Source organism: Eucyclogobius newberryi, unplaced genomic scaffold (assembly GCF_026437365.1).
Source record: "Eucyclogobius newberryi isolate DKJ021-1_F unplaced genomic scaffold, fEucNew1.0.hap1 SCAF_14, whole genome shotgun sequence".
Lineage (NCBI taxonomy): Eukaryota > Metazoa > Chordata > Actinopteri > Gobiiformes > Gobiidae > Eucyclogobius > Eucyclogobius newberryi.
In genome coordinates, this window is record NW_027315768.1 from 12166161 (window position 1) to 12193939 (window position 27779).

The 27779-nt window shown below is 42.0% G+C and overlaps 1 protein-coding gene across 1 annotated transcript; it reads right to left on the bottom strand.

The window, feature by feature from the left end:
* Window positions 1–1033: 1033 nt before the first annotated feature.
* Window positions 1034–24915, bottom strand: LOC140359401 (sterile alpha motif domain-containing protein 9-like). Its single transcript, XM_072444303.1, has 3 exons — window positions 24898–24915; window positions 24754–24819; window positions 1034–5758 (listed from the first exon to the last, which is right to left on the bottom strand). Exons 2-3 carry the CDS (start codon window positions 24775–24777, stop codon window positions 1151–1153), a joined length of 4632 nt encoding a protein of 1543 aa, XP_072300404.1. The 5' UTR covers window positions 24778–24819; window positions 24898–24915; the 3' UTR covers window positions 1034–1150.
* Between the last annotated feature and the right edge of the window lie 2864 nt (window positions 24916–27779).

Below are 27779 nucleotides of genomic sequence, written 5' to 3' on the forward strand. Positions count from 1 at the left end.
CTGCGCATGCTCTGGACGGGGAACCAGGAAGTGCGGAGGCTGACGACAAGTGGATATTTATCATCATAGTGTCTGAAAGAAGTGCCCTCCGACTTCGGCCGATGCAGGCCGGCCACGGTCCCGTCTCTGATGTCTGATGTCTGATGTCTGCCTGTGTGGGAGCGGTGCACGTGCACGGGGGCGGAGCCTTGGCGGGAACTGTGGCACGAGCTGAGCTGAATGAGGGGGAGGAGAGGAGTGGAGATGGAGGCGTGGTCCAGCTCCTGAACCTCAGTCGACGATTAACATTTACAACCACAGACTAAACTTCAAAATACAAATATTGTCTCTTATGGTGCTACTAGTGCCCCCTGGAGGGATTTTTGTCCATGAAATGTTTAGGGAAAAACATACATCATACTTGAGATAAAATGTAATGTAATGTATAACAAATGAAAATTGCATAGATAATACAAAACATCAATTAAAACTTTAAAAAAAAAACTTTAAAGGCTTAAAACTGCAAATGAACCATTCTGATACAGTTATCTTTGATACTGAACAATATATTCACTACTTAATGTACATGTAAATTATTATTAGTCACTGAATGTCTAAAAAAAGGTTAATCTATTGTACCAATTCATTATTTATGGGTGTAGATGCAGACTTATTGCATTAGCCACGCTATAAGATTTGTGTAAATGAGATAATGAGACAATTCACAAAATGCAATTTATGTTTAATAAGGAATAAATCATTGAACAAACCTACAATTATTTATAATCTAATAACAGGAGATAATGGTTGTTTGATTGAAAACAATAGTTACAAGAAAGCACAGTTTTGAGATTTATTTGCAACAAGATCCAAAATCCTTATAAAAACAAGGTGGGCCAAAGTGGTGTATGCACCAATTTACAATATAAACCAGTGAAACAACTTGGAACCAAGACCTCAATAGGCCAACAATTATTTATTAGTTAAAAACCAATGAGTTTGTTTTAAATGACATGAGATTTAACAAAATTCAGATCACAGTGTTTAACTTTTTAGGCTCCAATAAATGATGATTAAAGAAAATGAAATGCAGATAACAACCACTTTGGATGGACAACATTTTCACAACAGAGTACGGTCACAGTGCATATTTACAGTACTTTCAAATGGTTTAATTCTTGTCAATGTCAATTGCAACAGGCCCTTCCATTGAAAACCCAATAAAGAACGACACGATGGATCCCTCTTTGTAACATCGAAGTTGGCTTTGAAATAGTGGAGTGACTTCAACATTTAGGTTGGGAATACAAGAATGGGCCAGAATGTTTCTGGATTTCACTTGCCCAGTCACTCTGCAAAGAAGCTGTTGTACCTTGGGGTTTTTCCATAATACTCCATTTTCCCATTTGGAGATAAACTGATCCTTCCCAGCAGTAGTACATCTTCTGATTTCCCCCAGATGAACTATGCGTTCATAACCATGTTTTTTTCCCAGGAAGAAATGGACAATGGCCTTCTTGCCATTGTATATTTCTTTCATTTCAGTGTGAAACGCAGTCTTCATATGTGAGATGTAACTCCGCAGTTGGGTACTATAAGTGTGGTTTAAATGTAGCTGTGGCCGTGGCCATAACAGAAGGACTGCTATGAAGTAGAGAGGCAAATAAACCTTCGACGTTGGATGCTCAAGACATTTGCAAAGAATATTAACCAGTGATTGAAATGGCTCCTCTATCAATTTCAGATTGATACAACTGAGGACAACATTCATGTAGACATAGTTAATTTTTTCCACAGGACTGCAATTGTCCGAGGAGTAAATAAGTCTGTAAGCACTGACAATTTCACCCAGGATTTCCGGTTTAATTTCATTTGAAAGACAATTCAAAATTCCAGAGTACGAATCAACTTTTTCCATCTCAGTGAATTGCCTGGCCTTATGCAGCTTCAGCATACTGCTCATGCTTTTGTTGAGCAAAACTTCTGATTCTGTCAAGCAGAAAAGCTGAGCAAATTTCCCAAAGCATCGGGAAAACTCACTTTTGGCTATTTGGTCATGGTTCTCCTTCCTTCCAAACTTAGATCCCAGGTTTACATTAAATTTGAGAAGAAAATCAAAATTAGATTTCATTGTGCGCTTGAGGTTGTACAGCATCTCAGCAAATTCTTGAAGAACTTTGTAGAATAGTCTATGTTTCTTGTATTCTGGATCATGGTCAATCATTTGGTCAAGTGTTGTGTTTCCAGAGAGCATCGAACACAAAAGGTCATGGCGAATCTTACCAGCCGAGAAAAGAGGGATCTTTTCAAGCACTTCAATAATGTATACACACACTTGTATCTCTCCCAGGAATCCGGAGGTATTTAAAGGGCTATAATCCCGTTTGGTTTGTAACCGTTGCCATGACTCGTGCTTTGCAAGTTGTTGAGATTCTTGAAATGCGCCTATAGCAGATTTTCCCAGTTTCAGAAGTTTTTGAAGTACTTCAGGGTCAATGGAGAGCTTTTCCTTTGCAATTTCATATTTCAGCTCATGCTTAGTGACCTGTGCTGAGGTGTCAGCAACATATGAGCTGTTTTGTGAAAAACGTTTGGATTCATTTGCCCAGCGTCTTGCCTCATCAAAATCTTTCTTTTTTAAATAATAGTACCGGGCTAGTAACTGAGCAATAATAGCATCCTTCTGAAACCTACATGAAGCATTTATAAGAACATTCTCTCCCAATCCTGGAGTTTCACTTTCAATATCTCGAATGAGGGGAGAGAACCGAGAGTCCACTTTTTTGTGCTCCTTCTCCTCTGGAAGGGTAGAGTCCTGTTCAGTACAGCTTTCACATTTGTGACATGAGGGGCTTGAAACAACATAAGGTTGAGATGGAGCTTCTTGCCCAAAGGGGTACCTTTTGACTAACATGTCACGGACATCCTGCATGAGCTTGTTTTTACCTTGTGTGCAGTCATGGAGCTCATCAGTGGTCAGGATGAAGTTTGCAATCTCTGCTTTGGTGACTTTGTGTGTTAAGTTAAGTTCCTTCAGGCTGTACAGTGCAATCTGTGAATGGATCATTCTAACTCCTTTAAATAAAACCTTAGCTCTTACGTAACAGAATAAGATTAAACCTGAAAACTGTTGAAATCCCTCTTCAACCTCATTGTCTCCATAACATGGCCTCGGTTGCAGTCTAAGATATTTCTCACACAAAGAGACAGACAGAGCTGCATGTTTGCTGTAGACACTGATTAGTACTAATACTGCGATAAGTTGTGCATGTTTTTGTTCCATGTTGAAACTCTTAAAGGTGTGTTGTGCAACCCTTTTAATGTACTCTGTGTCGAAGTTGCTTTTCATGAACATGAATCCATAAAAGCTAGAAGTATTCATACGTTTGTTATCCATTTCTGCAAGTTTCTGATCAAACTGTTTCTGCTCATCATCAGTGAGTTGATTTCTAATGATTACAGTGTCTTCAGTTGGATCAAATGGGCCAGAAGTGTGTTCAGATCTCATGCAGTTGAGGAGGATCACTTGTGGGGACCTGGACTGGACACTGCTGTTCAAACACTGTTTTTCAATGAGCTGTTGTAAGTAGAAGACTTTCTCCATGTCTTCAAAGTCATCAATCATCAACAGGACAGGCACTTGAGGTTCTTGTTCTTTACAGCCACACTGCAGGAGGGTGACCACGTGTTCTGCCACTGTAACAGGGTCTGCATCTTTGTCTATGAGCACAGCACTGCGGAACTTTCCTCTGAGAGCCCACAGAGTATGTTTGGCCAGAGTGGTGCCACCACATCCAGGCAGGTGCAAGAGGTTCAAGAGGACGCATGCTTTTCTCAAAGAACACAAGTCTGGAATGAGTGTGTCAACTATGTAGTCAAATTTGTCCCTTTTAATAAACTGCATGGAGCCAGGCTGCTCGCAGAAATAGAAATTCCACCAGGATACTTCTCCTCCTCTGTAGAAGTTCTGCTCGATGGCAACTTGGTCCTCATTTCCTCCTTCACACTGATTCACACACAGAACATCCAGAGTAAAGAGCTGTCGCTCCACTTTCTTCTGGAGAAGCACTTTGCCCCCTCCAGCTCCTGGGAGGAATCGTTTGCTCCTGCGGTTCTCTGACAAAAGGCTGAGGATGGTGCCATTGACCTCTGCAAAACTGAGCTCATAGATGCATCTACTTGAGATGTCCACTTCACAGCGAGCGTCAATCAAGTCTTTCCAGGAGGTAAATGCATTCTCATTATCACAAATACAAAGGATTTGCTCAGTGCCTTTGAGCTCCTGATAAAATGTACTGAAGGTCTCCACCAGAGGATCCATTTTGTCATTTACCCTTGATAATAGTAAAAAAACAACAAGAAACTTCTTGCTTCGAAGAACATCTTTTCGACATAGGAAGGAAATCACATTTCGAACCGAGGCTCCTTTGTCCATCAACCACAGATTTATCTCTGAGGGGTCCTCATCATTAGTTCTTCCATTGCAGAACACCCAGCTCGTACTTTGTGTTAACTTCAATTTTTCAGCAATGTGTTCAACAGATTCTGTGATTTTATATTTGTCTGTTGAATGGAGATTAACTGGACTTTTCTTTTCAAAGCACTCACATAGCCCATTTTCAAATGACTGGGGGTCAAAGTCCAGCACTGCTATAGGATTGAGTTCAACAAGAAATCCAATGGAGTCTAAAAGAATGGGGTGGGATTTATTGGTCACTATAATGTAGTGCTCATAGTAAGATCTGTCTAAGGAGCTAGTTCCCCCAGTGATCATCTGACACAGCTTAGAGCCCTGCGTGTGGCTTTTTACCACACTCAGGTGTTTCTCCTCGGACTGCCTTCGAAGTAGCAATAACTGTGTCACACTGGCAACAAACTTGTTGTATTCTTGCATTGGTTTGGCATTGGTAGTTGGAGCCAGGAGGTTATTACTGCTGCCCCCCTCTCGAACAAAAAAGGACCTCTGTTCATCCTCTGATGTTTCTTTTACCATATTTTTGTTCTTTTTGTTCTTACAATTGTATGTGTGATAGATGTTGTCGCTGCATAATGATGAATCAGGGACTATATCCACCTCAATCACAAACTTCACTGATGATGTCAAGTTTGTGTTGAGTACACTGACAAATCGAGGAGGTTTAATGCAAATCTGCGCTGTCTCTTTGTGTTTAAACTCAAAGCACTTATTGATAGCATCTCTTAAATTTCTGACATAAACCTCTCTATCTTTTTCAACTTCTACACCTAACACTTGACCGTGAGTAAATTCTGGAAAATCCCCTATTCCAAAATGGATGGTACCGTTGGTGCGACTGTTCATACAAGCAGCTGCAAAGCGAATAACCTCAGTAGTAAACTTGTTCATTTTAGTTTCCTCTGTAGTGTTAGTAAAAGCTTTGAATTCATGACATGGTTCAATAAAGTCGCGTACCCCAGATTCTGTTACATCAAGAATGCTTCCTTCCATGTATCTATACGTGTCATGACACCTACAAAAAGGGTATGGTTTGCAAGGTCTTCCTGGACAGCTTTCTGGTTGCTCTTTTTTAAATTTGACAATTTCATCTCTAGCATGAATGAGGACTTTTGCTGGGCCAAATTTCACACCGATCATAATCAGCTCTTCTGTCTTTAAAAGCATAAGACTAGGTCCTGAAATATCTTGCTCAAGCAGTGCTTCAGCAGCTTTGTCGTCAACACCTTCCAGAGAGAGAGCCCATTCTCGCACTTGATATTTAGTCCAGTGCTCCATGTCAGTTGATGGATCCAGGTCGTTATTCTAAAAAAAGAGAAGAAACATAAGCAAATAAAAACTGCCCTGAAAAAGATAGTTGAAATACGTTGGCATTTTTGCCAAAAAATTAAATGCACAATGACCAATGTTTTACACCAAACAGCCCAGATCTGAGATTCAAGGTCTGGATAACAAAAGGGAAAACACATTCTTCCAGGTTGTAAAAGAAAATCTAATTAAAAGTTTTGTTAGTTTGAAAGAATTCTTTGACTTTTTTATATATATATCTTTACCGACAGACCTAAAGATACAAAGCGCCACACATCAGGGGGAGGCGTCGACGAGAGAGTCGTCGTAAAAGAAACATACGCTCAGCACAGACGTGTGCAGTTTGCAGAAAGCGCGCAGATATGGGAACAAATCAATCTAAAAGTGATGTGTCCATCCTGGAGACGCCTGTCATGCTGCAATGTCAAATAAATATAGGAAGGATTGTCTGGAATGCTGCCACTGTGGTCAGATAAATTTGGATTTGGCTAGGTGTTTTTTTATTTTTTATTTAGTTAATTTTATTGTATTTCTGTTTCTGTAATTTCTTTGTGATTTTAATGCATTTTTCCTGCTGTGAAGCACTTTGAATTGCCTTGTGTATGAAATGTGCTCCACAAATAAACTTGCCTTGCCTTGCCTATTTAATAATAAGGAGTTATTATAACCAAGAAATTAAAAAACGCAACAGCCACTGTAACCCTTTGACTGACATATGTATTAAAGCTTATAAATCAGAACTTTCAAGGGGAATTAAATACATGTATTTACAATTTACCCACTCTACTAATTACATCAAATCATCGGAAAGAAACAGCATCAGATCTGTCTTTTTCTTCGTAGAAAATAATGGTGTGGAAATGTCTGAGTTTGATATATTCATTAAATTCATACTTACAGCAGAAACTATGTTACATTACCTTGTAACCAGGCAAAATATGTTAAATATGCACCATGTAACTTTTCTGGTCTGCCATCTCCTTGTGAGATGTTATTGCTTTGCTTGGACTGTTCTACAATATGGTATTTTCATTGAGTGTCTGCGTGATGTCACGCAGGCACTATATGTTCTTGTATTGTGAAAAAATTGTATTATTAAATTTTCCATGATTTTCTATTTAGCCAGTTTCAACTCCTTAACGCTTCAACCGATTTCAACATGTTATACCTCATTACGATCGCTTTCGCATTAGTACGTGTGCTATTACTTCTGACATTTGAACAACTTGGACTTTTTGCAGAATTTTCAACAGTATTAGTACTTTTTCCCCATTTAAATGAATTTGGGCATTATGAGTGTCTGCGGAATTCTTTTGGCTTTATTCTTTAGAATTTTGTGACGGAGCCAGTCGAGCGAGAGAGAGAGAGAGAGAGGGGGGGAGAGAGAGAGGGGGGGGAGGGAGGGAGAGGGAGAGGGGGAGGGAGGGACAGGGGGAGGGAGGGAGAGACGCAGACACTCCAGCAATGGCTTCAGCCATTGCAGATTTTCTAGTTTGACCTGTTATTAAACAGGACAATGTAAAGTTACATCATATTTGTACCAGATTATAGCTATAAAATCATATTTCCATCTTCAGTTCTTATAAATGAAGGGGGTCGAGTGCATTATTTACACACTTGGCCGATTTGTGTGAAAATTACAGTATTATCACTTTTTGTCTTCCAAACATTTTTGGTTATGACTTTTAAACCAAGGAATTAAGAAAATGTTTACACTTTTAACAATATATCTGACGCCAGCCAGGACGCCGGGAGAAGAAGGGAAACAGACTCGTGTGAACGCTGTAGGGAATATAAAAAAGAAATTCAGCTACTTTGAGAACTTCTATCCATTCTGGAAACGAGTGGACCTGTTTAAGAGAAATGGCCCACGCCTATGCAGAGGTGGAGTGAGGGTGCTGACAGAGAACCTGCTCAACACTCTGAGGCATTGGACTGGGCCTGAACAGGGTACCGGGAAGAGATGAATGAGAGAAGAATTCCTGCTCCATCAGCCTGAGACCGAGCCAATGTTACAGCATCAACAGCACCACAACCACAGCCTCCAGCAAAGGATTCAGCTCCAGCTGCCCCACAATCACCTCCACCGCCTCCAGCAAAAGACTCATCAGCAACAGCACCACAACAATCTTCACTGAGGCTAGCACTGGAGTCTTCCAAATTATTCCCCATAGAGTCCTCATCAAAGGCCTTGGGCCCATCTGTGATAGGCCAGGATGCATCCCTGTCATCGCCCCTGCCCTCAGAGCAACCCTGGGTCCCCCCTACAACATCTATTCCCACTACAGATGCCTTACTTTGCTTCCCATCTCCACCCTCTCCCAGGGGCCTTACCAGCCATCTTGAATGTCTAATTAAGTCAGGCCTTATTATGTGACCAGCCAAATGAAAACCAGGCACAAGTCTCCCCTGAGACAATTTGAGTTATTCACAGATTCTGAAAGTGTACTTTCAAAGCTATCCAATGATACTGATATACATCTGATAATATTTGAATAAGTTGTGGTCATTTGAATGTAAACCCCTTTATACAGAGAAAACGGCCTCTAAAGATTGAGCCCAGAGTCACAAGGGTGCTCATTTGCATCTCATGAGATAAGCCCTCCCCTCCTCACACTGACTGTTTTTGGTGCATTCAGATAAACCTTAGATTTAAGAAATGTTTATTACACTAATAATCACTAACGGTAACAATCTAAACAAACATAGAGTTAAGTGAAATTGTATTTTCACGTTAACAAATCACATCTTGTTTTGCCACAACTTAAAACCAGTTCATTAAGAGCATCTTGGACCATTAGATATTCACAATTTTCAATAAAACTCTTAATATTAGAGGCCTTAATTATCAATGATTTCCTATTAGTCTGCAGTCTATCAAGTTTATCAGAAAACCCTTTGGCGGTCAGTTTAACTTCACGTTTGGCAACCTGTGATTTAGAGTCAATAACACTGGTAGATCTCAGAGCAGTGCGCTGAAGCAGCATTTTAGCTCAGCTTAGCTCCGTCTGCTCCGGTGCCCGAGGCAAAAGTGACGAAAATCACAAAAACTAACACCAAACCACCATAAAACACAGCGTTAAAGTTATCCTTTAGAGTAAAGGTACCTCAGTTCCGTTGCAATGCAATGCAGGAGTCCAGTGCTGATGATCTTACAGCGCTGAACAGTGCAGGGTTTTAGCTTAGCTTAGCTTAGCTTAGCTTAGCTCCGTCCGGCTCCGGTCGGAACAACAACAAGCCGAACTCAGCAGCTAGCGCAGGAACAAACGCCATGAGGACCGGAGGTACTTTCGTCTTAGGCATTTGGTGGATGTAGTAGTGGTAGAATCATAAGCTCTGGAGAAAGTCTGAAGAAATGAATGAAATGTCTCCGAGGAGAACACGTAGCTGCTTCTGAATAAGTAGCCATGTGCTTCCAGCTGATTGGTCGAAAAATTACAACATTGCGCTGCTGGAAATAGGTAACGCCCCGAGCAAAGCCCTGGAAAAAGACCCAAAAACTACCCATTTTTAACAGCTTAATGTATACTTTTAAGACAACCATTAGTGTTATCTGATTGCCTGACCAGCCATTCCCAACATGTTTTGACAGACTACTTTACAAAACCTGAGGGTCTGGGATCCAACCCAGTCGCTCCAATTTCCAAAGGGAGTGATTGACAGGCGGATTAACCAATCAGACAAACGCATTGTCCGTTCGTGTCTAAACAAACATGGTGGATTATGAGGAAAGAATAAAAATAACACAGACAGAGAAACGTTGCCGACTTCTGCTGAGTCAACAAGCGACGCACTAAACTATATTTTGTTCTGAATGTTCCTGCTATCTACTTTGTACTGTATTAATCACTATTTTTGATGTATGTGTTATTCATCATGAGGTGTCATTTTTTGTCTTTCGTTTTGGGTATTGTTAATGTGTATGATGATATTTGTGTTGGTTCTGATATGTCTCTAAAAACATCTGTGATTGGCCACTCCTATTTTTTAGGCCACTCTTTAAACCTCTGTCCCATCCTCAGTTCCCCATTTGCCTGACGAAGGCCCAGTTGCCGAAACGTTGCCTCTTTATTAATAAACTTTTATTTTGCAAGTAAGACAGTGTGCGGGATTTCTTTCCCCATTACAGTTCTGAATGTTCCGAAAATATTTCAGAGATGTCTTCCGCATTTGAGAGACACGTGACACAAAGTCTTCCACAGAAACTTACCCTATCCAACCATAGAAGAAAAGGTTGTTGTTTCAACAGAAACTTACCCTTAAAGAGGGTAAGTTTCTGTTGAAACAAATACCTTTTCTTCTACTTCAGGAAGCCCGGTGGGCAGGGCTTACCACAGGATAGAATATATATCTGAGTTATCAGTCAAAATTTGAAAATCTACAATGACTCTTGGATGAGAGTCAAAACGTCTTTTTTTTTGTCGAGATGACAACAACTGAAACATTTTCTACAATGGAACTCTCCTGGACATTATGTTTTTAACTGAAACATGGCTTGACAAAAACACAGGAAATGTAGTTCTAATAGAATCTGCTCCAAGTTTGAATCTGACACACCACACAAAAAAATGGGGGGCGGTGTCGGTGCAATCTTTAGAGATGAAATAATTACCCACAGGTTGTCCTTTGAGGTGTTTTCATCATTTGAGTATGTATCCTTTAAAATGGAGCTTAAACAGTCTCCATCCATTCTCTTCATTGTTTTATACAAGCCTCCCCAGCACTGCCAAAGTTTTATTGATGATTTTACTGAGATGTTTTCAGTCGTATGTACAGACTTCGAATGGTTTGGTCATTACAGGTGATTTCAATGTGCATGTTGTTAATATTTGTGACAGAAACGCTAAAGAGCTTGATGCTGTCCTTGAAACCTTCAGTCTTACTCAGCATGTGAGAGGCCCCACCCACAGCAAAGGACACACTCTAGATCTCATAATTACAAAGGGGGTAAATATTTCAAATGTTAATGTGATCGATGTTGCTCTGTCTGATCATTTCTGTGTCTTCTTTGACCTGTCTGTTTCTCCCAAACCACCGGCTGGTCCTGCAGTTGTTCGGAGGAGACACATAAATGATGACACGGGTGCACTGTTTATGGAAATGATCAACTTCGAAAATGTCTCATGTTCTAATGTAAATGATTTGTTGATCTCTGTTACATCAAGTGTTTTAATGTTCTGGACACCATTGCTCATTTTTTTTCTTTAAATAAGCAGAAGACGCCATGGAAAAATTATGATTCGGTCAAGGCCAAACAGAAATGGCGCAAGTCAAAGCTCCAGGTTCAAAAAGAGATTTAGAGAGAGAAGTTGTACATGTACAACCTCATTTTATGTAGAACTAGGGAAAGATATTTTTCTGACATAATTGGTAGCTGCAGTAACAACTCGCGTGTCCTGTTTGCCACAGTGAACAGATTAACAAACCCTCCAGCTCAGTTGCTGTTTCCACATCTAGGTGTAATGAGTTTGCATTATTCTTTAGGGAGTGTCTACAGAGCCGCGGCGCGCGGCCGAAACTGCTATGTTATTTTGTGCCGTGGCTCCTGAAACTGCTGCGCTATTTGACCGCATTTTAGACCGCGCCGGGTTATGGTTAGGGTTAAGGTCAGGGTCAGGGTTAGGGTTAAGGTTAGGGTTAGCCATGAGCAGTGTTGTACCTGAACGCGTTCATAATTTTGGTGAACGTGAACTGAACAAACGGTATTACTGCCGACGAACGAAAATATGAACGCGTTCATTCTGGTGTCTGTGAACGGCAAATTCGTTCTTTTTATTTTCGTTCAATAAAGTGTCAATCTCCAGGCGAAAAACACACCGTTATGTTGCCCAAAATGAGCCTATGCCTGGCAAGTGTGAGAGCTCTGGAGTTGTAGAGGCCGATAGATTGACGAGACTGACAGAGATTTGAAGTGTCGCACCGCGCTGCGCATGCGCATGAAAACAAAAAGCAGCATGGACGCGACCGCAACATATAGTAAACAGAGCAACGATTCGCCTGCTACGACCATTTACGGGAATTTTATCAGAAGGTCGGTGAATATGGGAACAATCAATCTTTTCTGTGCAAACTTTGCCCACCGGCTTTCAAAAAAAAATCCGCACTTCAGTCACGTCCTCCGCAAACCTGAAGCGGCACATTGAACTGAAGCATCCCGTTAGCCTATCGAGGTACGTGCAAGCAAATAAAAAAAGACAGATCCTCGACCCAAATCCCATTAACTGCATACAGTAAGGGCCCCACTGTCATCTCCCAGCCGCAGCTGGACAACTTGGTGGTGCAGTATATTGTTGGAGACTTGCAGCCTTTGAGGAAAGTGGAAAGCCCAGCTTTCATAAACTTAATTAAGGGGTTGCAGCCATCCAAAAAGGTGCCATCGAGAAAGAAGGTACAAACACTGCTAAACAAGAAATATGAAGAAAACATTTGTGAATTTAAGACTGAGCTGTCTGAGATTGATGCTGTGTGCACAACAGCAGATTGCTGGTCTTCTGTGATTAAGGCATTTATAGGCATCACTATCCACTGGCTGAACAAAACAGATGTTTTGAAGAGACACTCTGCAGTACTGGCATGCCGGCGAATTAAAGGAGCACATACACATGATGTATTGGCAAAATTGTTGTCAGGTGTCAACAAAGAATTCAAAATCCACAACAAGGTGTGTGTACAGTGACAGACAATGCTGCAAATTTTGTCAAGGCATTCAACTGTTTTGCGATGGATGTTGCTTTTGATGATGATGTGCCAGAGGCAGTGGTCCACTTTGATCAAACTGAAAGTGAAGATGAGGATGAACAAGTGTCAGCCTCTGCTACCGCCAGTGAGAGCTCAGATGAAGATGAGATGGAGCCTGAGCCTCTTTCAGGTCTGGAAGATCCGTCTCTCTCCCCTCACAGACGGTGCATGGCACACACTTTGAATCTCGTGGCCAAAAACACAGAAAAAGTTAGTGATAAACGTTACAGAACAATGTCGAGGGCAGTTTTTGCCAAAGCATCTGCACTGTGGAACCTGGTAAGGAGAAGTACAAAGGCTTCTGATGCTGTGGAGGAAAAGCTTGGAATTGGCTTTGTTGTGACAAATGACACAAGATGGAATTCAGTCTTTCTTGCAATGGAACGACTGTCTCGCATAGCAAAACTAACTACGAAGGCAGCAATGAACGTGGCTCAGGTCACCCCTGAAAATGATGCCACTGAGCTCCTTTTGCACACTGTGAGTGATGAGTTTGGCTTTCACAGATTCTCTCCACAGGAAGTTGAATTCATTCACACGTTTGTGGATGTGATGAGGCCTTTGGCACTAGCACTAAACATCCTCCAAGCAGAGAAGATCCTGCTGCATCGTTCTTCAGATTTAACAAAAACACTTGGGTTCATCAAAAATCTGAAGTGGACCTATCTGGATGCCCCAACCACAGATGGGTTTGATGAATACCTGCAGTTTTCAAAGCTGAGAAGGCTGTTCATAAAACACAACACTGCCCTGCCCTCAAGCGCTCCAGTAGAGAGGCTTTTCAGCATCGGTGGTCTTATATTCAGGTAGGAATAATTATTATATTTCATAATTATTATTCTTTGGTAATAAGTGCAGTAAATACCATGCCTCAATCATAGTTCTTATTATTCTAGTTCTGGTTTTAAATATAAAAATGTGGTAAAATTAGTTCAGTTATTGTCCACAATTCCTTCATTATTGTTACCATTTTGCCATAATCATGATGTTAACATCTGTCGTTATCTCATTCAGACCCCGGAGAAACCGGCTTGGAGATGCCAACTTTGAGAAGCAGCTGATCTTGAATGCCAACAATAAGATTTGACGGTATATTAAATATTGCTATGATCTGTTGATTGGGCTATAGAAGTGCAATGTAATGCCATGGGTATAATGCAGAGGTGACCTGCATTAAAATAACAGAGCATCATTCTTTTCATAGGAAGCAAACAGCAGAAGATCCACCAGGGAGAGACCACTGTGATCTCCATACAGATAAGACCAAATAACTCTGTCCTTGGCCCTGCAAACTTTTGTGTCATTGTTATTAGTATTGCAGTTATGTATGTGGACTGTAACCAGTGACAGTTATTCATTTAGTTAAGGTATTTTCAGGTAAGGTATGGTATGACTCATTTAAGTTATGGTTATTATTATCATCATTATTATTTATTTTTAGGCCCGAGCGCCACAAGCTGGCGAGAGGCCTATTAATCTCGTAAGGCCGTGTGAAGCACGGCTGCGAAAGTGCGCACGTAGTGCGCACGAAATCGAGCGCGAAGCGCTCGCCCACTTCCAAACACTCACTAACGCACTCCTTCACTCACGCACGCCCCGTGCATACTAATTAATAGTAGGAAAATGGAACATTACCGTTGTAAACGGGCGAAGCCCGTGCAAAAGTGCGCACTAAACGAGCACTTTAAATTGGGTCATCCCCATATAAAGCACTCATTTGCCCTAAGTAGCTCACGAATACGTTCCCCATCTCTTGCATGTTCCATGCATATAAGCATGTAATGCAAAAATTTAACATTATTACTGTATAGAGGGCCAAAAACACAAAGTGGGCGGAGCCCACTCAAAATTAACGAAAGTACCCGTCAGTGACCAGGGACCCACACCATGAGGTAGGAAAGCGCGTAGCCCATTCACTCATTGTTGACAACAGCAGCGCGAAGCGCTGCATTCCTCCAAAAACCCTCTTGGCATCGTCCCGTACGCGAAAATCCATGCCGCAGGCATGGGTCATGCTTGTATCTGCTCAAATCAATGGAAGTCTATGGGGAGTGGGCGGGGTATCCCGACGGAATAGGGAGTGACGAGCGCGTAAGCGCTCGTAATGATGATTCCACCCCATGACGGCATCGGGAAGGCTTAGAGCTTTCAAACGATGTATAATTTGTTGTTATAGTGGAAACGGCTATATTGTTTTTGCTAAAAATATTATTAGGCCCGAGCCCCAGCAGGGCGGAGGGCCTATTGCTCCCGCAACGCTGCCGAAGGCAGCGTTGCAACTGTCTGACCAAACATGCGGGCACAGCCCGCATGTTTGGTGCCCCGTCGCCCCTGGCAAGTACAGTGAACTAGCCCATGCCGAAGGCATGGATCATGCATACTTACTCCTGCTATGACAGAATTGTTTTTGCTAAAAATATTATTATTTTTATTTTTATTATTTTTCTTGTTCTTCTGCTTTTTGAGCTCTAATTTGACCCCCTGAACATGCTCAAAAACTCACCAAACTTTGCCCAAAATTCAGAATCGGCGAAAAATTTTGTTTTTTCTGGGCCATTTTTATTTTCCTAAAAAAATGGCGCGACAGCGCCACCGACAAAAGTCAAAATACATTGCGCCTATGGGAGACGCCCCGAGGTCAACTTTGTCATAAAGCTACGAAATTCGGAACACGCATTCCTCTTGTGAGGACAAAAAACAAATATTATTGTGGCCACGCCCCCAGACTTACCCTATGGCCGCCATCTTCCTTTGAAAATGAAAACACGCTGTGTTAGCCATTTTGTTCACGTCAAACTTTGACGAACTCCTCCTAGGGCGTTTTGCCCACCGACTTCAAAATCGGCGGACGTCCTCTGGACAAGTGGGGCATCTAAAGTTATCCAATTTTTTGAGATACCTTTTACGGTCTGTGTGCGGCGCAGCCGCAAAGTTGGACAACTTATTTTGGGATATTGCAGATCTAAAAATTGTTCCCATTTGATCAAAACAAGTCCGATTAGGACCAAATTTGAATCAGTTGTTCAACTTTCTAGTTTGGACCAGTTTATGATGACAAAATTGAAATGGGCGCGATAGCGCCCCCTACAGAGTGATCTTTAAATTAACATTGAAGGTCAAAAATTAGTTTTACCAAAATTTTCTAAACTTTACCCAAAATTCTATTTTGGCGTCCCGATCAAAAAAGCCAATCAGACAAATGCCTTAATTTTTACGGCGTAGTCGTAGCGATGACATAAACCTCCCATGTTATCCCTAAGGGAAAACCGCTAAATCTCTCGAATATCCACATTTTTCTGTTTCACACTTTAAGGAACTCCTTCTAGTGCGTTTTGCCCACCGACCTCAAAATCGGTGTACGTCCTCTAGACAAGTGGGGCATCTAAAGTTATCCAAATTTTAAGGATAGCTTTTACGGTCTCTGTGCGACGGAGCCGCAAACGTTTCCCAGAATTCTGACTATTTGGCCTTCAGAGTGGCCTATAAACAATAGAGTTTTTCCAAATGACATGATATTTTGAACAAAATTCTAATTTGCCATCCTGATCATAAAAGTATGAGAGCCAAAGTCATATTTTGTACGGCGTAACCGTAGCGATGACAGAAACATCCCATGTTATCCTTATGGGAAAATCGTAGAATCGCTCAAATCACCACATTTTTACGCTTCACACTTTAACGAACTCCTCCTAGTGCGATTGCCCGATCAAGCCCATATTTGGGGAAAATCATCTACACAAGCGGGGCATCAAAAGTTTGTCATATTTTGATTTTAAGTGGTACGGGCTCTGTGCCGTGGAGCTGCAAATATACTGTCACAAATGGGAAAACACCAAATCTTTGAAATGTTCAAATTTATGCTTCACACTTTAACAAACTCCTCCGTGGGCAATAGCCCGATCAAGCTTTACTTTGGGAAATATCATCTACACAAGCGCGGCATCAAAAGTTATCCATATTTATATTCTAAGTGCTACGGTCTCTGTGCGGCGGCGCAGCAAATTTGACTGACACTTGTGTTCATTTGCACTGGATTGGCCATGTCCAATGTGTCCCCGTCTGTCAAGTTCTTTTTTAATTCAACACACAATAAGGGCGCCATCTTTATCAAGTCGAAAGCGCAGAGTCGGAAGGCCGGCGGCCCGCGAGGGCCGTTGGATGCCGCTTGCGGCTTTAATTTTTATTATTTTTCTTGTTCTTCTTCAGCGCTTTGATCTCTAATTTGACCCCCTGAACATGCTCAAAAACTCACCAAACTTTGCCCAAAATTCAGAATCGGCGAAAAATTTAGTTTTTTCTGGGCCATTTTTTTTTTGCGTTAAAAAATGGCGCGACAGCGCCACCGACAAAAGTCAAAATACATTGCGCCTATGGAAGACGCCCCGAGGTCAACTTTGTCGTAGAGCTACGAAATTCGGGACACGCATTCCTCTTGTGAGGCCAAAAAAAAAATATTATTGTGGCCACGCCCCCAGACTTACCCTATGGCCACCATCTTCCTTTGAAAATGAAAACACGCTGTGTTAGCCATTTTGTTCACGTCAAACTTTGACGAACTCCTCCTAGGGCGTTTTGCCCACCGACTTCAAAATCGGCGTACGTCCTCTGGACAAGTGGGGCATCTAAAGTTATTCAATTTTTTGAGATACCTTCTACGGTCTGTGTGCGGCGCAGCCGCAAAGTTGGACAACTTATTTTGGAATATTGCAGGTCTAAAAATTGCTCCCATTTGATCAAAACCAGTCCGATTAGGACCAAATTTGAATCATTTGTTAAACTTTCTAGTTTGGACCAGTTTAGGCTGACAAAATTGAAATGGCAGTGATAGCGCCCCCTACAGAGTGACCTTTAAATTAACATTGAAGGTCAAAAATTTGTTTTACCAAAATTGTCTAAACTTTACCCAAAATTCTATTTTGCCGTCCCGATCACAAAAGCCAATCACAAAAATGCCTAAATTTTTACGCCGTAGTCGTAGCGATGACATAAACCTCCCATGTTATCCCTATGGGAAAACCACAAAATCTCTCAAATTACCACATTTTTATGTTTTACACTTTAACGAAGTCCTCCTAGTGCGTTTTGCCCACCAACCTCAAAATCGGTGTACGTCCTCTGGACAAGTGGTGTATCTAAAGTTATCCGAATTTTAAGGATAACTTTTATGGTCTTTGTGCGACGGAGCCGCAAACGTTTCCCAGAATTCTGACTATTTGGCCTTCAGAGTGGCCTATAAACAATAGAGTTTTTCCAAATGACATGATATTTTGAACAAAATTCTAATTTGCCATCCTGATCATAAAAGTATGAGAGCCAAAGTCATATTTTGTACGGCGTAACCGTAGCGATGACAGAAACATCCCATGTTATCCTTATGGGAAAATCGTAGAATCGCTCAAATCACCACATTTTTACGCTTCACACTTTAACAAACTCCTCCTAGGGCGATTGTCCGATCAAGTTCATATTTGGAGAATATCATCTACACAAGCGGGGCATCAAAACTTACCCATATTTTGATTCTAAGTGCTACGGTCTCTGTGTGGCGGACCCGCAAATATATGTCAGAAATGGGAAAACAGCGAAATCTCTAAAATCACCACATTTTTACGCTTCACACTTTAACAAACTCCTCCTAGGGCGATTGCCCGATCAAGCTCATATTTGGGGAAAATCATCTACACAAACGGGGCATCAAAAGTTATCCATATTTTGATTTTAAGTGGTACGGTCTCTGTGCCGTGGAGCTGCAAATATACTGTCACAAATGGGAAAAACGCCAAATCCTTGAAATGTTCACATTTACGCTTCACACTTTAACAAACTCCTCCGTGGGCAATAGCTCGATCAAGCTTTACTTTGGGAAATATCATCTACACAGGCGGGGCATCAAAAGTTATCCATATTTTTATTCCAAGTGCTACGGTCTCTGTGCGGCGGCGCAGCAAATTTGACTGACACTTGTGTTCATTTGCACTGGATTGGCCATGTCCAATGTGTCGCCGTCTGTCAAGTTCTTTTTTAATTCAAAACACAATAAGGGCGCCATCTTTATCAAGTCAAAAGCGCAGAGTCGGAAGGCCGGCGGCCCGCGAGGGCCGTTGGATGCCGCTTGCGGCTTTAATTATTTTTATTTTTATTATTTTTATTGTTCTTCTGCTTTTTGAGCTCTAATTTGACCCCCTGAACATGCTCAAAAACTCACCAAACTTTGCCCAAAATTCAGAATCGGCGAAAAATTTTGTTTTTTCTGGGCCATTTTTTTTTTCGTTAAAAAATGGCGCGACAGCGCCACCGACAAAAGTCAAAATACATTGCGCCTATGGGAGACGCCCCGAGGTCAACTTTGGCGTAAAGCTACAAAATTCGGGACACGCATTCCTCTCGTGAGGACAAAAAAAAAAAAATATCGTGGCCACGCCCCCAGACTTACCCTATGGCCGCCATCTTCCTTTGAAAATGAAAACACGCTGTGTAAGCCATTTTGTTCACGTCAAACTTTAACGAACTCCTCCTAGAGCGTTTTGCCCACCGACTTCAAAATCGGCGTACGTCCTCTGGACAAGTGGGGCATCTAAAGTTATCCAATTTTTTGAGATACCTTTACCGGTCTGTGTGCGGCGCAGCCGCAAAGTTGGACAACTTATTTTGGAATATTGCAGATCTAAAAATTGCTCCCATTTGATCAAAACGAGTCCGATTAGGACCAAATTTGAATCAGTTGTTAAACTTTCAAGTTTGGACCAGTTTAGCATGACAAAATTGAAATGGGCGCGATAGCGCCCCCTACAGAGTTGCCTTTGAGTGAACATTGATGGACAAAAACTGGTTTTACACAAATGTTATAAACTTTGCCCAAAATTCTATTTTGGGGTCCCGAGCAAAAGGCCAATCAAACTTATGCCTTAATTTTTACGGCGTAGCCGTAGCCATGACGGAAACCTCCCATGTTATCCCTATGGGAAAATTGCTAAATCTCTCGAATATCCACATTTTTCTGTTTCACACTTTAACGAACTCCTCCTAGTGCGTTTTGCCCACCGACCTCAAAATCGGTGTACGTCCCCTAGACAAGTGGGGCATCTAAAGTTATCCAAATTTTAAGGATAACTTTTACGGTCTCTGTGCGACGGAGCCGCAAACTTTTCCCTGAATTCTGAATATTTGGCCTTCAGAGTGGCCTATAAACAATAGAGTTTTTCCAAATGACATTATATTTTGCACAAAATTCTAATTTGCCATCCTGATCATAAAAGTATGAGAGCCAAAGTCATATTTTGTACGGCGTAACCGTAACGATGACAGAAACATCCCATGATATCCTTATGGGAAAATCGCGCTTCACACTTTAACGAACTCCTCCTAGGGTGATTGCCCGATCAAGCTCATATTTCAAGAATATCATCTACACAAGCGGGGCATCAAAAGTTATCCATATTTTGATTCTAAGTGCTACGGTCTCTGTGTGGCTGACCCGCAAATATATGTCACAAATGGGAAAACAGCGGAATCTCTAAAATGACCACATTTTTATGCTTCACACTTTAACAAACTCCTCCTAGTGCGAAAGCCCGATCAAGCTCATATTTGGGGGAAATCATCTACACAAACGGGGCATAAAAACGTAGTCATATTTTGATATTAAGTGGTACGGTCTCTGTGCCGTGGAGCTGCAAATATACTGTCACAAATGGGAAAACGCCAAATCTTTGAAATGTTCACATTTACGCTTCACACTTTAACAAACTCCTCCGTGTGCAATAGCTCGATCAAGCTTTACTTTGGGAAATATCATCTACACAAGCGGAGCATCAAAAGTTATCCATATTTATATTCCAAGTGCTACGGTCTCTGTGCGGCGGAGCAGCAAATTTGACTGACACTTGTGTTGATTTGCACTGGATTGGCCATGTCCAATGTGTCGCCGTCTGTCAAGTTCTTTTTTAATTCAACACACAATAAGGGCGCCATCTTTATCAAGTCGAAAGCGCAGAGTCGGAAGGCCGGCGGCCCGCGAGGGCCGTTGGATGCCGCTTGCGGCTTTAATTCTTCTTCTTCTTCTTCTTCTTCTTCTTCTTCTTCTCGGGACCAACCCCCCTATTTTTCACCCAGTGAACATTGACGAAAAGTCACAAAAATGTTCACACCTCTAAAAATCGTGCCTCTCTACATTCTGGCTATTTCCCTTTTCTAAAATAAAAAAATTGGCGCGTCAGCGCCCCCAAATGTACCAAAAATGCATTGAGAGATGGGAAATGACCCAAAAAAAATCTGATCGTAGAATCATGAAATTTGGCGCAGAGGTAGATGGTGACAAGAGAAGTAAAAAATATTATTACGGCAACGCCGTCCGCCCAACCAAATGTCGGCCATATTGCTTCAAAAATGGCTAAACATGATTTTGGAGTTTTTCCAAACGTCGTACTTTTACGAACTCCTCCCAGGGCGTTGGCCCTAAAAAGCTGAAATTTGGTGAAAATGCTACTGAGGAGTGGGACATCAAAAGTTATCCAAATTACATTGATACCTCTCACGGTCTCTGTGCGGCGAAGCCGCAAACTGTAGCTAGAATTTCAGAAATCTCCCATATTTAAAATTTCTGCCGTTTGCGCAGATAATGTCCGAATTGCGTCAAATTAGAATCAGTTGTTAAACTCTTTGCCCTAAACCCACTTGAAGTGAAATAAATTCATTTGGCGCCACAGCGCCCCCTACAGATTTTATATGGAGGTTAAATGTTTAGTTTTGCGAAATTATATGAAATTTGACACACAACTCAATTTTAGCATCCCCATCAAAAAAGTCAATGAGACCCATGTCATAATTGTTATGGCGTTGCCGTAACGATGACCGAAACCTTCCATGTTATTCCAATGGGGAAATCGCCAGAACATGTTTACACTTTATACTTTCACAAACTCCTCTTAGGGCGTTAGCCCTATTAACCTGAAATTTGGTGAGACTCATCTTCAGGGGTGGACCATCAAAAGTGATCCACATTTTTATTCAAAGAGTCACGGTGTCTGTGCGGCAAAGCCGCACATTGTGCCAAGAATTCAAAATAAAATTGCTTTTTGATGGTAAAACAAAGGGGAGAAGATGTGACAGCGTCACAGATTCAGCAGTAGGCGCAATAAAAGAACAATTGGGGCGCATTAGCGCCCCCTCCTCTTGCGGCGTGGCGGCGGCGTGGCGAGGGCCGATCATTGCCGCTTGCGGCTATATTTTTGTTTATTTTTTTAATACAAAACAAGTCAAAAAATCTAAATGTTGAAAAAAGTTGCACTTTGAATGTTTGAAAATGAATTATTTGCACTTTGAAACCTGCCCATGTCTACCTGGTCATTAAAAAATAAATTCAAGCAGCAAGTTTTCCCTTAGTGTGGGCTGAATGGACAGCAACAAATGAGAGAAGGCTGTCCCTTCAATATGAATGTAAATCCTGGTTGGGTAAGGATTCAAAATTGGATATGAAGATGAAATCTGACACATAGTTTCGGCATTAAACTAATAACATAATTGCTGCCTGTGGTTTTCTATGGGCTGTGGAAATAATTTAGAAAAACTAAAGCTCGCAAAATTGAAAAAAGAACTGAACTAGTTAATTTTGGGAGCTGTGAACTTAGTTCAAAATTTTGAATTATGAACTGAACTATCCATCCATCTTCTTCCGCTTTATCCGGGGCCGGGTCGCGGGGGCAGCAGTCTGAGCAGGGACTCCCAGACACTTCCTCCAACTCCTCCGGGGGGATCCCGAGGCGTTCCCAGGCCAGCCGAAAGACATAGTCTCTCCAGCATGTCCTGGGTCTTCCCCGGGGCCTCTTCCCGTGGGACATGCCTGAAACACCTCACCAGCTGGCTCCTCTCGACGTGGAGGAGCAGCGGCTCTACTCCGAGCTCCCTCCGTGTGGCCGAGCTCCTCACCTTATCTCTAAGGGAGCGCCCAGCCACCCGGCGGAGGAAACTCATTTCGACTGCTTGTATCCGCGATCTTGTTCTTTCGGTCATGACCCAAAGCTCATGACCATAGGTGAGGGTAGGAACGTAGACCGACCGGTAAATTGAGAGCTTTGCCTTTCGGCTCAGCTCCCCCTTTACCACAACGGTCCGATGCAGCGACTGCGTCACTGCGATCCGCCTGTCTATCTTACGCTCCATCCTTCCTTCACTCGTGAACAAGACCCCGAGATACTTGAACTCCTCCACTTGGGGCAAGGACTTCCCACCCACCTGAAGAGGGCAAGCCACCTTTTTCCGGTCGAGAACCATGGCCTCGGATTTGGAGGTGCTGATTCTCATCCCAGCCGCTTCACACTCGGCTGCAAACCGTCCCAGTGCATGTTGCAGGTCCGGGTTTGATGGAGCCATCAGGACAACATCGTCTGCAAACAGCAGAGATGAGATCCTGTGGTCCCCAAACCGGACACCCTCCGACCCCTGACTGCGCCTAGAAATTCTGTCCATAAAAATTATGAACAGAAGCGGTGACAAAGGGCAGCCCTGGCGGAGTCCAACATGCACTGGGAACAGGTCTGACTTACTGCCGGCAATGCGAACACAGCTCCTGCTCCGGTCATACAGGGACCGGACAGCCCTGAGCAAAGGGCCCCGGACCCCGTACTCCCGGAGCACCCCCCAAAGGACACCCGGAGGGACACGGTCGAAAGCCTTCTCCAGATCCACAAAGCACATGTGGACTAGTTGGGCAAACTCCCATGAACCCTCGAGCACCCGATGGAGAGAATAGAGCTGGTCCAGTGTTCCACAACCGGGACGAAAACCACTCTGCTCCTCCTGAATCCGAGGTTCAACTATCGGTCGGATTCTCCTCTCCAGTACCTTGGAATAGACCTTACCTGGGAGGCTGAGGAGTGTGATCCCTCTGTAGTTGGAACACACCCTCCGGTCCCCCTTCTTGAACAGAGGGACCACCACCCCGGTCTGCCAGTCCAGAGGCACGGTCCCCGACTGCCACGCAAAGTTGCAGAGACGTGTCAGCCAAGACAGTCCTACAACATCCAGATACTTTAGGTACTCAGGGCGGATCTCATCCACCCCCGGAGCCCTGCCACCGAGGAGTTTGCGAACAACCTCAGTGACTTCAGCTTGGGTGATGGATGAGCCAGCCTCCGAGTCCCCGGTCTCTACTTCCTCTTCGGAAGACGTGACTGAGGAATTAAGGAGGTCCTCAAAGTATTCCTTCCACCGTCCGACGACATCCCCAGTCGAGGTCAGCAGGTCTCCACCCGCACCGTAAACGGTGTTGGTGAGGCACTGCTTCCCCATTCCAATGTCTTTGAAAACTGCGGTCATAAACCCATACATTGTGTCCTATCACAATTATGCAGACGACACTCAGATCTAAGTTTCACTGTCGGCAGGTGAATATGGACAAGTGGATTCACTCTGTCACTGGAGCCAACAGATCAGTGTGTGGATGCAAAACAACTGTCTCCAGCTGAACTCGGACAAGACTGAAATCATTGTTTTTGGCCCAAAGAAACAAAGAGAAAGTGTTAGCGGTCACCTCCAGAGTCTCGCTCTAAAACCTACAGATGAAGTTAGAAATCTGGGGGTAATAATGGACATGGACTTTAACAGCCATGTCAAATCAATAACATCAGCAGCTTTTTACCATCTAAAAACATTGTCAAAATCTGAACCAGATTTAGAGAGACTTATCCATGCGTTTGTCTCCAGTAGATTAGACTACTGTAACGGCCGCTCACTGGCCTCTCCAAACGAGCTGTAAAACAGCTGCAGAACATCCAGAACGCTGCTGCTTGGGTTATGTCATGTTTAGCTCTGCATATGACAGAAATGATTTTCGTTGCACTCTTCTCTTTTAGGTCTAAAACTGTTTTGTGATGTCTTTATGATTTGAATGCATTTTTTTCCTGTTAAGTGAAGCACTTTGAATTGCCTTGTGTATGAATTGTGCTCTACAAATAAACGTGCCTTGCCTTATCTATAAAAAACTGTAGGTCGTTTTAGCAACAAAATATTTACATAAGTACAATTCTAAATAGCTTACTATAAAGAGGGCTATGACATTATTCACACACGTTTTGCACATTTAGCATAATACAATTCCAGCAACCAGGCCCCGCCCTGCTTAGCTTCCGAGAGCTGGACATATATCTTTGATTCATAACCAGAAGCTTTTACATAACTTGTCTTTATTTTGTCAGCTTTGCCTCATACATCAGCAACACATATAGAACAGTTTATTGTTTGGTTGGCTGAAAACCTACCTTTATTTTGTCTGGCTCTGCCATTGTAGCTTCAGATTTTTCATCCGTGCCAAGATGTCCAGGAATCTAATTTAAAGAGGAGTTAAAAATAACATTTCAAACAAATAAATCGTTTTAGTCTGTGGTGAATGTTAAACTATTTACCTAGATTCTGCAATTAGCATGCTGCTATCATTTTGAAGGCCATTTGTAAATACATCAGTGCTGGGGGGAAAAAAAGTAGTTTTACAACAAAATATGACTAAAAGGTTAGAAACTCATAATACATTGTCAATTGAAACAGTGGACCAAGGAATATTGAAGATTCATTGTGTGCCAATAAATGCAACTTAAAAAGGGAAGTGGTCAGAACAAGCTTTTTTTAAACCAGGAAGACTGCACATAATAGCATTTAAAAAAAAAGATAATAATAAAACCATACAAGGCCAGAAAATTAGAATTTATAGTCAAATAACATAGCATTATCCAGTGTATTAAATGCTCTATGTAGACTGAAGAAGAAGAATCAGTTAACTGGTAAATATGTAATGTATATCATATGCATTCCAGGTAGCCTAAAATTAAGACATTACAGTGGATTAACGCTATAATAACGTATACTTACTCTGTTCAAGTGCTCTATCAGGAAAATTTGATGATCCTTTTTTTGTATCCAACACTGCACAGTCTCTCTCTAAGTGCGGTATCTGAAAACGGTGCAGAGCGGAGTCTTTTCAGTGGGTCAGTGGGCGGTGACTTAGGAGGAAAAGAAACTCAAGGAAATGACAATAGCAGCCTTTGTGTGAGCTCTGTGTGCAGCGTACTTTCCATCAAACAAAACCTATTGCATCTAAGTTAAGGCAGAATAAAATGTACTACGTACTATGAAGTCACAAATATCCATAACAGCAGCATCTGATGCAAATGTATCACTTCATTAGATCTTTTTATTAAAATATCAAGACTATATTTATACTATATTCCATTCACTATGTACAGACACACCTTGTACTTTGACTTTTCCCAAGCTGCACGTGATGGCACATATTTGATTTGTAAAGCAGCACCGGGGCGTGGACAGGGAGGCATCAAACACTGTAAATGTGCCAGAGTTTGCTGTTATGAGCTAATTTGCATCAAGTGAAAACAAATCAGATATCAGATATTATAAAAGTATATGATGCAACTGCAAAGACTAAAACATTTATATACAACTAGTGCTCACAATTCTGTGTTTCTACAAGCAACATTTTAGCATTATTGTTTGAAGAAAAGAACAATGGAGGTTCTCGAAAGGCTTCCGGCTCCTCTGGTCACTCTGCCCTCCCTAGATCTAAAGTTCACAAAGTCAGTCAGAGAAGACGGAGCAGAGCCGATACATAAGTCAGATGATTTTGAATTTATTAAGAATGTCCCAATTCATCAACTGTTTTTTCTGCAATATATGACGATATCTGTAATTTCTTTTGTCCAGTATTTTTAGAGCTTGTTTATACAGTGATTCTATGGGTTTTATTGTTGTGGAGGAGAAGTGGGAGTAAGTCACCTATGTGCAAGTCACAAGTCCAAGTCACCTGGTCATGAGGGTCAAGTAAGTCCAAGTCACCTGGTCATGAGGGTCAATTACAATTTTTTGGAAATTTGTAATTGCTAACATCATTTGTGTATATTTAATTCAAATGTAACTGGGGAGATTTGGGCCAAAGACTGCTTTCTGTTTTATTGCGTTTTACATTGCTTACTTGGTATTATGCTAATTACAAAGGGGGTTAAATGTCAGTGTGGTAAATGTTGCCTTTTCTGAACATTTCTGTGTCTTCTTTGACCTGTCTGTTGTTCCCACACCACCTGGTCCTGCAACTGCTCAGAGGAGACACAGAAATGACAGCACAGGTGCTCTGTTCAAGGACATGATACACTTTGAAAATGACTCATGTTCTAATGTTGACGATCTATGGAACTCGTCTACTGCCCGTGAAAGGTGCGCAGCAGAACTTTCTCAGTGGTAGGTGAGAGGAAAGCTGCATTTTAGGCCCATTTTATCTGCTGCATTTTGAAAAAACTAAATCTTGAACTTTTAGGTCATGGGAGAAGGGATGAGCATGCTCCACCACCGTGCCTTTGTCTTTACCTGGCTTGACTCTTTTGCCTATTTTAAGGATGAATTGATGGACAACATAATCAACATAAATGTGATGAATTTGAAATTTCACTGAGACCTATGTTTTTATTAAGGAACTTATCGTTCATAAAAACAAAACTTATTTATATGATTTGGTTTTATCAGCTGAAGTTAAAACACCCTGACATGCCACATGTAGAACAAGGGAGAGGTATTTCTCTGAAGTTATTTGAAATTTCAGCAATAACTCACATGTTCTGTTTGGAACAGTAAACAGATTAACAAACACTCAGCTCAGCTGCCTTTAAAGCTAAATTCCACTTCCGGTGCAATGAGTGTGTATTCTTATTTGATGATAAAGTTCAGAACATTGAACATACCATTGACTCCACTGTGCAAATAACACTCAGCTACTGGAGTTAACCCATTTTGCAACTGTGGCTGACAAAACTGTTCAAGAGATCACCATAAGTCTGAGCTCCTCTACATGCTGCCTCCATCCATTGCATACAAGATTTTTAAAGTCTATTGGTTCCCATCACTCAAATAGTCAACATGTCACTTCAATCTGGAACATTCCCAAGAGCCTTAAAAAACCCTGTCATTTGTTATTAAATAACCGGCCCAACCTACCCTTTTTGTTGCCTGACCAGCCATTCCCAACATGTTTTGGCAAACTACTTATCAAAACTGTGTGTGGGTCTGGGGCTCGATCGCTGAGGTTCAATTTCCAGGGCGGAGTTTAGGGAGCAAAAAACGCGACACGCTTAAACGGATATTATGTAGCCCATGTCAACAAGGTGTGTTCCGCGTTGACCGTCCCCGAACGCAGAAAATGTCCCCTGAATCGCGATGACGCCCTTCGTATAACTGCATTTAACGCACGTTCATCACGGCGAGTAGAGCGGACTTTCCTGATTGTTCA

Coding starts and splice junctions, on each gene's coding strand:
- LOC140359401 (XM_072444303.1), bottom strand. CDS start 24,777: ATGGCAGAGCCAGACAAAATAAAG. Junction 5,759..24,753: donor CAGAGCCAGACAAAATAAAG/GTAGGTTTTCAG, acceptor CTCTTTTTTTAG/AATAACGACCTGGATCCATC.